This window comes from Pavona decussata, unplaced genomic scaffold (genome assembly GCF_977016875.1).
Source record: "Pavona decussata unplaced genomic scaffold, jaPavDecu1.1 SCAFFOLD_191, whole genome shotgun sequence".
In the NCBI taxonomy this organism is placed as follows: Eukaryota; Metazoa; Cnidaria; class Anthozoa; order Scleractinia; family Agariciidae; genus Pavona; species Pavona decussata.
The window spans coordinates 458,511-471,718 of NW_028145600.1; the positions used below are offsets into that span (position 1 = coordinate 458,511).

At 37.2% G+C, this 13,208-nt stretch overlaps 1 protein-coding gene across 1 annotated transcript; it reads left to right on the forward strand.

Annotated features, from left to right (window-relative positions):
* Positions 1-2,064: 2,064 nt before the first annotated feature.
* Positions 2,065-10,798, forward strand: LOC146462136 (uncharacterized). Its single transcript, XM_085085989.1, has 4 exons — positions 2,065-2,160; positions 3,082-3,144; positions 5,193-5,438; positions 10,238-10,798. Exons 1-4 carry the CDS (start codon positions 2,094-2,096, stop codon positions 10,561-10,563), a joined length of 702 nt encoding a protein of 233 aa, XP_084942115.1. The 5' UTR covers positions 2,065-2,093; the 3' UTR covers positions 10,564-10,798.
* Positions 10,799-13,208: the final 2,410 nt, after the last annotated feature.

Consider the following 13,208-nt stretch of genomic DNA (forward strand, 5'->3'; position numbering starts at 1 on the left):
TCAGTTGACATGTGCAATGAATTATTTGGCGTGAGTTTTAAGTTCTCAGAAGGTGTTCATTTCCCCTTAGATGTCCAACAACCTCACAAATTTCTGGATGTGAGTCAATACATTCAGTTCGATTATTTTAGCGACAACAGCTAACGAATTGAGGATGAGGTGGCAAAGAAATTTCAGTAGAAAGTGGAAAAAAAGGCGTGAATTTAGATTGCTGAGAAGTTTAAACTTGTGGCGTAATCGAGATCAGAGAGCAGAGATTGTGAGTGAAAATGGACCAAAATGGTGAATAGTTTCACGAAGTAAGCATTCCGCGAGCAAAAAATAATTTTCTTCTCTGCGTTTCAACTGTATTATAACTTTTGTGGCAAGCTAGGTTCGTCGATATCTCTTCTTTTAACTCATTCTTTCACAAGCCCAGAAAATTTATTACTTCTGGAACGGAAAGCAAATCTTTCGGCTCGTGAACTTTGGAAAAACTCATTGGTAAAATTCTTACATAACTGCAACTCTTAAAACCACTAATTAATGAGGGAATAAAACTGACACTGTATACATGTATACTATAAATGTTTTTTCTTGTTTGTGTATAATCATTTTCTTTTCTAATTTTTGAATGCTAGTTACTGTAGCTTATTACACTAAAGTATACTATTCTTGACCAAAAAATTCAATTCCATACACAGCAGACTTTTATTTTCATAGTATAAATAAGCGAATGGAAATAGATAGTATTTTGATTGTTGGTGGCTTCGACGGTTCCTGTGTATTTGTTTGAAGTAAGACTTGAGTTCTCTTTTCCCTCATATGTTTTCTTTCTTTCTTCTTTCTATCGGCGTTATTCGTTTTTTGCATTGTAAGGCTAAAATATAAAACAATATTTTAAACCCACTCATCAGTCTGAATAGATTACAAACAGTCTTCTTTCAAACGTGTTGTGGAGGCGTTTGGTCAGTGACAGACTTTGACAAATGATTTGCGCTTCTTAATAACATCAGCAGTGCATGTCAAATCTTTGCACAATTTAATTACATTGAGTAACTGGCGATGGGCATTATTAGTTCAGTTTGTGTTCTTTGGTAAAAATTAAAATTGTATCATGTTTCGAAATTATGCCTAGCGACGGGCACATAATGAATAGAAGAATAGAACTCTTCATCAGTTACCACTTTTCACTTTAACAAGAGACTACCGCGTTGCAACTCTTTCGGAAAAGTAAAACGAATATTGAAGAAACTCGAATTCTTCATTCAGAAGTAAGTCTCAGCTAAATTTCTTGATTTTTTAGAGTATTGTTTAGAAGCGTAATGATTCATTTGGCGATGATGTCTCAGAAGGTATTCTTTAATTTCTCGTTAGAGTTTGTTGTCAGTAGCTTTCCAACAACCAGTCACAAATTTCTAAACCTAAATAAAGGCATTTCAGTATTTTAGCGATGACAGCTAACAAATTGAAGACAATTTAAAAGTAAAGGACACAAACAAAATTAGATATCCAACAAACAACCGATGAATTTATAGAACTCCAAACTTCAAGTTGGGGCGCGATTTGTTATGATGGTGGAGCGTGGAGATTCTGAATGAAAACATGTGGGTCGGCAAACTAGTAACAGTAAATTTTAACCAGAAGAAAACAAAAACGGCTCGAAAAGGGCCAATATTATTTTGTTTGTTAAACCAAGAAGTTTTCAGTCATTTTCAATTGAGTGTCGAAAGTAATTTATGTTTGCTTCACCACGTATTGTGAATGGTTAGCAAAATTAAATTCGCGCCATTTTCTAAACCAATGAGAAGCAAAACCAAACCCAATCACGGCCTGCTTGCACGCAATGCGACACTCTGCCTATGTCAGCCCGGGGAACAAAATCTCGTGAGAGTTTTCTGGAGTCAGATTAAATGTATTATACCTGTTTTTCTGTTTCTTCTGATTAGTTTATTCTTTTTGAAGGAGTCGACGAATAAGCCTTAAAATTAGTACCTTTACTCTTGGAAGGGGGTACTACAAACCAAGATATGGCTGTTTTACTTTATATTTTCTTTCTTACAAATTTTCTGTTTTGCTTTTGTAGATCTGGACGTCTTTTCTCGTAGTTCATCATGAAAGCTACCTGTATTCTCATTGTAAGTGTCCTGAAGGCACACATGCTCATTTCGTCAGACGCAGGTAGGGCTAAGAAGTGTTCTAAGGAGTGTACAAAATGTAAGTGAGACCAACCAAACTACAGCTTTCCACGAAATGTTTTCAAATTTTTTTCCTTTTTTCTTGTTCTTTGTCATTCTTTCAGTTAGTCGATTGGTTCTTTTCTTCTGATTTTGGAGACATATTTCTTTAATTAGTGAGTAAAATATTAAAACTAAGCGGGCGTTGAAGTGTGGCGAGTTGTTAGACGCACGCGCTTGTCCCCCGGATGTTCAGAGCTCTCATTTCCAGCTGGATTTGTTCTGTGGTACTCCCCTGTTCAAATTCTCAGTATCGCATTTGTATCCATTTGTATGTACAGTTTACAATGTTTTTTTTTCTGTGGTTCACAGTGTCTACCGTCATCACTTCAGTTTTTAAGACTTGTACACTTAAATAAAATGACTTTTTCATCCTTTCTAAAATCTTAGTTATCGAGAACAAAATTGATCCTCTGGAGAAAAGGCTTCGGCCTTGGGTGAACTGTCATTAATTAAATCTCCCCGTTGTGCTCTACTGGCCTAATATTTCTTGCTATGATGATCTTCCTTTTGCTAACAGTTATACAACATCCGCTTTTTTGTCGAGGACTAGGAACAGAAATGTTGTTTGGCCTTGTCACCTCAATACAAAATTTACTGATTTGTCAGGTATTCAAACCCTCAGCCGTTGGGCATGAAAATTAGCATTCTAGCTAACTGAAAAAAACAGTATTTTTATTTCCAGAGATCACATTTGTCCGGCTACTAATTACAATGATTGGTGAGACCTAAGACGTCTTATTAATTTATGTTTTTGACATCCCTTTCTTCTTTTAGCCCAAACCGAAGAGTTGTGTAACTTTGGGCACAGCCTATACCGAAAATGTTTATTATTAAGGTTTAATACTCCTTTCTAATCTCTCAGAGCTCCAGTCTGCCTTTGAATCTCTGAACAAAACAGTGACACAACTGCAGGATCAGTTTGCTGGTACGTTACTATTCTCATTGGTTAAGTCGCACAATCTGTAATTAGGGGAAAACGGGTAAACGAGCAGTTAACTCGATTTCATTAACTGAATGTTAAAACTTTCAGTTAATGGTTAGTTTATGGTTAGTTTATTTTATGATAAACTTTATGTACATTGTCCCACCTGTTTGTGGTACACTTAAAGCAAAACCCTTTTCGTTTCCCATTAAGGTTGCCGTTGAACATAGTGGTTGTTTACAACATCAAAAGGCTTCATAACTTTTTAGTATCCTAGGTTAATAATACCTCAAAACTTTGTGATGGCCATTTTTAGATTACGTTTTCAAAGAAAGATGTTTGCGAGATAGCGCTCGAAGCAAAATAATCTGCTGCGTTTGTGATCAATACAATACAATACAATACAATACAATACAGCAAAGGTCATTCCGTGCAGGTATAAACTGTGACCTTAGAGAAAGTAATACATCAGGTCAGAAAAGACCGTGGGTTTTAGGTTTTCCTCTACAGACAATCTAAGTAAACGTAACCAAAAGTTGTGACATAATACAAACATGACCATTGTTTCGAGTTTTTGAATATCTGAGCAAAGCGCCATCAAACTTTGCAAATTTTTCAGAATTTTATGTGAAAGTAATTTGCTGTGAAAGGAGAGTGTCCATTGAATTTGAATTTACCATTTCATCAAACTTAGAAAGGCAGGTTGTTTTAAAAATTTTGTCTCATTCGTCAAAAATCCTCTTTCTAACGTCTACTTTCATGGTCTTATATCATTTGAGCGTTTTAACAACTGTTTGATCAAGATGGTGTTTTTCTCGGTTATTAATTTTTAGTCAATAACCGTGACCAGACACAGTTTTCTAGTATACAGGTGTTAGTAAACGTTATTTGTAAACTACGTACTTGTGGGTGCCCGAAATTAACACGATGCAAGATTAACTAAGAAGGAATGTAATTGGATACTCGTTGTGGAGCTAGGTACCGTTGCTATAGGAACGCAGCGAGCTACTAACGGTACTCAAATAATAGGTTTCCTTTAGTTTTAGAAAATGCACTCATTAGATTTTATTTCCATTTTTTGTCTCCAGAAAAGTCACAAAATATTGACATAGTGACGCTGCTTTTATGTAATTTTGACAGAGACATCCCCTGTAAATGTTGGTCTTGCACTTTAATGCTTTGCCAAGATACCCACTATCAGATTTGGCTTTTGTTTGTAGGACGAGTTACACTTTTGCAGAACTGCTATTTTGTCCAATTTTGGTTCTTTAGAAAACACTTTTTTTCCACTAAAACGACGAGTCACAAACTTTTGGTCAAATGCGCCTGCGTAGCTTTTCATTGGGATTTCTTAGTAAAGATAAAAAGCGTGCAAAAAGGCTTAGGTCTTCGTTAAATCGCTTTCTTTGCTCGGTGAAAAAAAATAAATAAATAAATAAAAAAGGTTCATTAAAGAGAAACCGAGTTATTTCAATGACAAAACTCAACTTTTGAGCCATTTGATATAAAATTGAGGGATCGCCTTATCGACAGAGTATTTGCCTACCACAGCCATAGCGCGCGGTTAATAGTTTCATGCACTGAACTTGTGAAGCGCGTGCAAACTGTGTTCAAGCACCTTATTGGCACTTTTGACGCTTGGAATTTTTAGGGAAATGAAAAAATTCGGATGGAGTATTAAAGATGGCCGCCGTTTGGAAATGACGACGTCATTCGTATGTTATTTTACATGATCACTTCCCGCTGCGCACCTCAAAAGCCTTTGCGTTTTATTTATTCAGTTGCACTAAAACCTCCATCTAAAGAAGACAACGTGCATGGCTACAGAAATGTCATTTTAATAAGGGTATCCGCTAAGAGTATAGGTCGAACAAAAAGTGTTTTTTAACTCCCTGTTGAAGGAAGAGTGGTTTCTTCAAGGCCAGTGGACAAATGACTTACATTAAATGACTCATTCGGTTTTTCGTTACTTTTTGGTGATTTGCTATGCATAGGTTAAGAAAATCTTTTGCGTTTGTCCCTTAAAATCTTGTACTTTTACTTTTGTTTAGGTGTTCTCACTGCATCTTCCATTCTTGGAGGCCTCAACAGCAAGTACCGGGAGCAACTGAATGATTATTTGGAGCCAGTCCTCCAGAATTTATCCCGCAGTAGGTTTGTGAAGTGTTGGCATGCCAAGACAGATGACTGGGCAGCATCTACATTTCACAACAACTGTGATGGAATGGGCCCCGCTATTACTATAATACGAGTCGGCAATTACACATTTGGTGGATACACTGACGTGTCTTGGTTTAGTAAGTATCATTTAATAGCAGCAAGAGTTATACCCAGTCATTTAATTACTTAGGAATAGTTTCACCGAATGAGATCAGCTGATTAGCAATAGTCCCATGTCAAATTAAACGTTTAAATAACTTAACCAAAAACTAAATAGACTTACACGGCACCAGTGCGTTGCGTCCCCCCCCCCCCCCCAAAAAAAAAATAGTACGTCTGCTTGAAAGAACACTTTTTATAATTTTAAGCGGTTCAATTATCTGATTGGTAGTCGTGCTGTGCCGCCTGTTTTTGTATAGCCATCGGCAAGTTTGTCCACAGAGGCCGTGTATTCTCTACGGATTATTTGACTTTGCGCACGCGTGCTGTTCCTTGCCGAAGCAGATAGTTGCTGAGTTTGGAAAGTTTTTGTTTCTTTTTTATTGCATACCGTAAAGTTCCGATAGTAGCGACCCTCGTTACTTTCGGAATTAATAGCGTTTGGGGCTCGTTACTTTCGGAGAGTCGTTACTTTCGTGGGGTCGTTATTCTCGGGGAACAAAAACCATGAAACAAGCTAGCGCCAGCTCTTTTCTCCGAAATGAAAAATTATATGATTCGCGCAGAGCTCAAACAACAGAAAGAATTAAGACTCCTACCCATTTCTGGTAGCAGGGACAGTGAAATAAACATCGATGGTCTACCGGACTACCGCATGAATGAATCAGCCGATGTAAAATCGAATTCTTCTCTGACTCAGGGGAGGAAAGATAAACTCAGTCAATTTGTCCATGCAAGAAGATATTAGTATTGTACATTAAAAGTTTGACTATGGATTGGAAAACAATAGAGGCATTCGGTATTTATATAAAGTAATTTAAAAGAAAACTTGCACGGTCTCGCTTACTTTTTGGGGACTCGCTACTTTAGGGGGGGGGGGGGGAGGGGGGTCGTTACTTTCGGGGGCTTGCTATTTTCGGGATTTATTAATAGCCACAAAGTTTTAACGTTACTTTGGGGAGGTCGTTACTTTCGAAGGGTCGTTACTATCGGAACTTTACGGTATCATCGTTTTAAATTCCACTAGACCCCGAATATCTACCCTCTGCGCAAAAATAGTGTCATGGCGAATTTACTACGTTTTGTTCCGAACGGGACAAAAGAGGCTCCTCTACAGACGCCTTGAACATTCCAAGTGCAGTCTCAAAATGTGTTTGATCTACTTGTCTCACGGCAGAAGTTTTCTGCTTTTCTGTTCACATAGAAAAGACTCCAAGTGTCTTGAAAATCAATGTCAGACGGCGACGATCAAGCCGGCAAGGAGATTGGGAAAACAACAGAAATTTGTCACTCCCTACCCAGTCTCCTCGTAATTAGTGCACCGTGCACAAATTTGAATTGAGAATTTTATTTTCTCAGTTCTTTCTTTGAACTAAGAATTTTATAAAATTTGAACGAATCGTTGACTGTTAACCAACATGTCTGTGGTTATTTTGTACTTGGTCGATATAAAAGGATGAGAGTTTGTAAGTACGTAATTAAGGGGGACTGGGGAAGACCGCCATGGCGCGCGGACGTGTTCTCTGAAGTTCTACACAGAATGGATTTTTTCTCAGCTAAATGAGTAAGTCTGGCAGCACCTCTGGATCAAGAAATCGATTATCAAGGTTGTGAAAGCTTTCGTTACGACAGAAGCAGTATTTCTGTACTCTTATGGGCAGAAAGCGTCCGAAGCAAGGATCGAGTTCATCCGTAGATGAAGATGACATGGCCGCCTCGAAGTTTAAATCGCTACAGAACTCTATAGATGGTTTAAACAAAGTGGTGACGGACGGCTTTGCGAACATCCATACTGATATAGACAACCTCCGCTTCGAATTCAAGACTGAAATTGAGGGAATTAAATCTACTATTAAAGATATCGAAAGAGGTTTGGAGACCACGCAAGAAGATGTCGAAAGCGTAAAGGAGGACGTGAAGAAGGTTGCTGAGGATTTTTTGGAGAGTACTAACACCTTGAGCGGAAAAATTGTCAAACTCGAGCAGCTCTCAAAGAGCCCTGAAGTCACTGAAGCCTTGAACGCAAAAATTGTGAAACTTGAAACCCAGCTCAAGCAGCAGGAAGAGGAAAATATCAGACTCGAACAGTACACGAGAAGAGAAAATCTTCGCTTCAACAACATATCGGAAATAGAGGATGAGGACTGTAAATCAGTTATTCAAGATATAATTCAGCAAACGGGGATTGACTCATCTACAATTCGATACCATGCTGTGCATAGAGTTGGAAGAAGATTGGAAGGAAGACACAGACCTATTATAGTACGTTTTGTAAGTCGTGAAGACAGAGAGCTTGTATGGTCCAAACGAGGTAAGATTAAACAATTACATCAGTTCAAAGAGGCCTACATAACGGAGGATTGCGCCCGGGCGATCCAAAAAGAGAGACAAATCTTAATTAAAGCTATGATGAAGGCCCGAAATGATGGAATGGATAACGTAAAGGTAGTAGGCAGATTTCTGGTGGTGAACGGAGAGAGATTTGATTGCAAATCGATCCCGGACAATTTAATGTGACTTTAGCTTTAGTTTTAGTAAAAATGTCTTGAAGGTTTTCAGTCTTCAAACATATTTGATGAGTACGGTAACACAAATGCTGCTCGGGAGGTTTTATCTGAATATTTATCCTTTAGACTGCCTCTGAAGTCTCAAATTTAGTTCCATATTATGTCGTAAAAAACTCTACAGATTTACTTGATCTTTTTGTGCATATTAATTTCCCAGTTGTATGAGAAAAAAATCCCTTTGTGGATGTTTTGAACGCCTACAAAACCTCAGGGGAAACGGCCCACTAATAGAAGATTTTAATTGTAATGTTAGTATGCTGTGCTGGTGTTCTTCTGCGTGTATATTTAAATCTTTGTTTGTTTCATGTGTATTAATTCCAACCTTCCCTAGCTACCTTTTTCCACTCCGTGGCTGCGCGATTTGCAATGGGCAATATAAACTCAATTATAAATGAGTCTCAGTATCTGTTGTCTTAATGTGAGAGGACTAGGTGACAATTTGAAAAGAAGAGAGCTCTTCAACTGGCTTAGAATGCAAAAACACTCAATCTACATGCTGCAAGAAGTTCATTGCTCTGAAGGCACAAATTCTATGTGGGCCGCAGAATGGGGATATAGGACAATTTTTAGCGGGCAAGATAGCGGTAAGTGTGGGGTTGCCATTTTGTTTAACAACACCTTTAGCTTTGAAATCCGAAAATTTTTTTCTGACCCAAATGGTAGATTTATTATTTGCGACATTGAAACAGAACAGAAATGTGTTACTTTGGCCACATTGTACGCGCCTAATGTTGATGACCCAAGTTTTTTTTGAGCTTTTCTTTGATCATTTACACGACTTTGAGTGTGACGAAATCATTATAGGTGGAGATTTTAATCTTGTTTTGAACATAGAAATGGACAAGAAAGGCGGACTTGCTAGGACACACCTTAAGTCTCAAGACACTGTTAAAGACCGCGCTGCTCAGTTTGACTTAGTAGACGCGTGGAGAACAATAAACCCGGATAGCCGCAAATACACTTGGCGTCGGAGAAAGCCTGAAATCTTATGCCGCCTAGATTTTTTCCTCGTAAGCCAGTGTCTTATGTGTAGTGTTACGAGCGCAAATATCTCAGCTGGTTATAAAACAGATCACTCTCTTATTGCCCTAGCCCTTCACTCGAACCTTAGAGGTCCAGGTTACTGGAAGCTTAACACCTCTTTTTTAACTGACATCGATTATGTTACTCAGATCAGAAGTGTTATTAAGAAAACCCATGAAGAATATCAAGATGATGATACCGTAAGCAAAGGCTTGCTGTGGGAGATGATGAAACTTAAGATAAGAGAGCAGTCAATAAAGTACGCGACGGCTAAAAAAGAAAAAATGTCTAAACGTGAAGGAGAACTTGAGAAAGAAATTAATTTTTTGCAAAATTTTATAGAATCTAATGAAATAAACCCAAACGAAAAAACAGAGATCTCTGGCACTCTCGAGGCCAGGAAACGGGAACTGGAAAAGATTATTGAGTATCGCACCAAAGGGTCAATTTTAAGAGCTAGATGCAGATGGTATAACGAGGGGGAAAAAATGCGAAGTATTTCCTAAACTTGGAAAAACGTGCGTTCTCTTGAGCTTACCCCTTCCTTGGTCATAGGCTTAAAGACCCACCCACTATTTTGCAAAAATTTTTACTTTTTATTCTTAGTCGCAAGACTCTATATCTGGACTTGTAGAATACAAATGACTCATCCTACAATTGACACGTTCCCCCTTTTCCTCTCACATTACAATAAGGTACTTGCTTCTTGTTTTTTTTCTTTCTTGCCTTTTGCAGAGTGTGTGCCACGTGGGTGGAACGGTAGCTGGTGTGGATGCATGTTTAATTAGTATAATTATTTAATATCACGTATCTGTTATGAGAAAAAAATGTAAACATTACGCATTTACTTGACGTGATTGTTGTAACTGTAGTGTGACAGTAATAGTATTACAACTGTACTGTAATGTAATTACAAATTAATTAATCTAAACAGTGTCGGGAATCTTGTCAGTATTGTAATGTAGTAATGTAGGTATTGTAAGTATTGTTTAGTGTAAGCATTGTAAGTATTGTAAGTAGTTATTTAGTATTGCAAAATAATAAAAAAAAAAAAGAATTTATGTGGGAATTTGTTATACAAAAAAAAAAAAAAAAAAGTACGTAATTAAGTAAATTTATAAATAAGAAATATCAACAAGTACACATGTAATTGTACTACTAAGCGAAATGGTTTTGTTTTTCCCGAGGTGAATGCGTGTTTGCTGCATGCAATAAAACATTTATCTTCTCACTGTATAACATCGACCACTGCAATCCTCGTCAGGTGGAGATCAAGCCAGGGGAAACCAGTTACGCTATATTCGGATGCTCTAGGTACGGACCAACGTTTGGTTATGGAGACATACACATAGCAAACAACGCAGAGAGTAACAAACATTCCTACACCTATTGTGGCAACACTTACGACCTCCCCACAGGGAATTACTCGTCTGGTTGGGACTGTAATTTTAATGCAAGAAGCATCGCTTTTACTCCCACTGATGTTGAAGTATTGTACGAGACTTTAATCTAGGACAAACAAACAATATACTGTGGTTCAGAGGCCTGTTGTTCAATGCCCGATTAAGCTGATCCTGGGCAGTGAACTTTGACTTTGATTCTAATTTAATTACTGATCAATTAAGATTTTGTGAGAAGATTTTTGTTCTTCAGTTTTGACATGGACTTTTCCTTGCCATCAGCTTATTATTAGCTTTCAAAGATATTTCTGAAGAGCAAATTGAAAACCTCGGTTAACTTTTAATAGGGGATTAAGTTTATCGGCTTTTGAAGAACCGACTCCAATAATAATAACAATAACAATAACAATAACAATAACAATAACAATAACAATAACAATAACAATAACAATAACAATAACAATAACAATAACAATAACAATAACACTAACACTAACACTAACACTAACACTAACACTAACAATAACACTAACACTAACACTAACAATAACAATAACACTAACACTAACAATAACAATAACAATAACAATAACAATAACAATAACAATAATAATAATAATAATAATAATAATAACAGGGCGTACATATTTTTCCATTTACTGATAATAGTTATCAAGACTGCTAAAACTAACAATTAACTGCCAAATGCAATGAAATAGGAGTAAAGCAATCAATATATACAGTAAGAAGTCAAAACGTATTTTAGCCGATGAAACAGCAGCGTCATGTGTCCCTGGGGGTTCACTTTTAGGCATTAATTTTTAAGAGATCTTGCTTACCTTGCCTTAGACCTCGGAGAAAGTTGAAGCTAATGTCACTCATTGGCTAGTCGTCACATTCTTTTTTAGGGATGTTTCGGTTCATTTGGTTCAGTTTCACCCGCTTTAGTACCGTTCGGTTCTCATGACTCGCAAGACCAAACACATCCACAATTTACAAATTTAACTTGTTTATTCCAGTTTACAGAATTTCTTGTTAGGAGTTGGTAGTAATTATCATAGGCTGTGGTGCAGTGACTTCACTACATTGAAACGTTTAGTAAGGAACAGACCATACAAGGAATTTGTTCCGTCAACTACATCTTCTGAGGAAAGTCGGTCAGGCTATGACTAAGCGCAGCCTGTACACAAAAGCTCTGACGTAGCATTTATAAAGGAGAGGCAGTGCAGTCCTAGTCACGTGTCTTAAGTCTTATCTCAAAAACCTGTCTCACAGCATTTGGTGAGGAGAACCTGGGTATGAAAGAAATTCAAAATGGCGGTAGTCAAGCTCACCTCCCGTTGTTAACGATGTTGAGCTTTGCCCTTTTTATTTATGTGAGAAGGTACAGAAGGCCGAGCAATTTGCGGAATATAAAGTATGAGGGATTAGGTAAGACCTTCAGATTCTAACTATTCTTTACCGATTTTTCCCTCCTTTCTTCGTCTTATAGAAGGTGACAGTAGCCGCCTTAATAATTGCAGCAATACTGACTTGACAATGGTGAAAATATACCTCTGTTGTTAACAGCGCAGGGCTGTTTATCATTTTATGAATATTTAACGCTGTTTCGTTGGAAGTAAAATACATCGTAAGAAAAGTTAATTAGACACTAACCTATTCCTTTTGTATTTCTCAATTTTAAGTTGTTTCTAAGGCATTTCTAAGAACTAATTTAAAGTTAATAGAACCACAGTATTTTTTTCTTTATTTTTCGTATGGCATATGCCTGTTCTAATTTGTTGTTTTTTTTGTCATCACATATAATTGTCTAAAGGGAAAACTGTTTATAGAATAGAAAGAAAATAATTTGTCCAAACGGGTTGGTAAATTTGATTTTTATCTGGGTTTGGTAGTACGATAATTAATGTTTGTAAGGTAATAGCTATTGTTATGTAGCTGGATTTACTTTGACTGCAACGTGCGCTCTCATTGGTTGGTTATTGGCCATGATAAGGGTTAAAATTAGTTGCAAAATTTGTGAGCGCGCGCTTTGAAAGGGGTTTAATTCCATGTTTATATTGGGCGTTTAAAACATGGTACGTTGTTCATGGGTTATTTTAAAAACTAAGGAAATGAAAACATTTTGTGTTATTGCCATAGAATTATTAGAGACAAATTTTAGTAGTTTGGGAGAACTTCATAGAGTATTGGAAACACTCCTACGGCTTGTGCTTTCTTAGACTTCTACTCGTCTTCTGTAACTCTATGGAAACACGGAAAATGTTTTACAAGCTTTGGATTAAAGGTTTATATAGTAAAGATTGATACAGCATCAATAAGTGATGATTCAATTCAGCCAGCAAATTGGGAGGGAACCAATATAAGTAATGAATGCAAGTAAGCTATCAGCTAACGTAGGTACGGTAATATTGCAGGTCATGTATGCAAAGGAAGTTTGAATAAAGGTAATTGAAGGGATGAGTTGTGTAAAAGTCTATGGATAATGCATAGACCAAAAACTGACATCAAAAAATGTGCTAAAACTCAAGTGGATCCACGAGTCAGGCTAGTAGTTTCACTACCAAGTGAATTTATTACCGTAAAGTTCCGATAGTAGCGACCCTCGTTACTTTCGGAATTAGCAGCCTTTGAGGGTCGTTACTTTCGGGGGGTCGTTATTTTCGGGGAACAAAAACCAGGAAACAAAGCCAGCGCTAGCTCTTTTTTTCCGAAATGAAAAATAATATGATTCGCTCAGGGCTCAAACAACAGACAG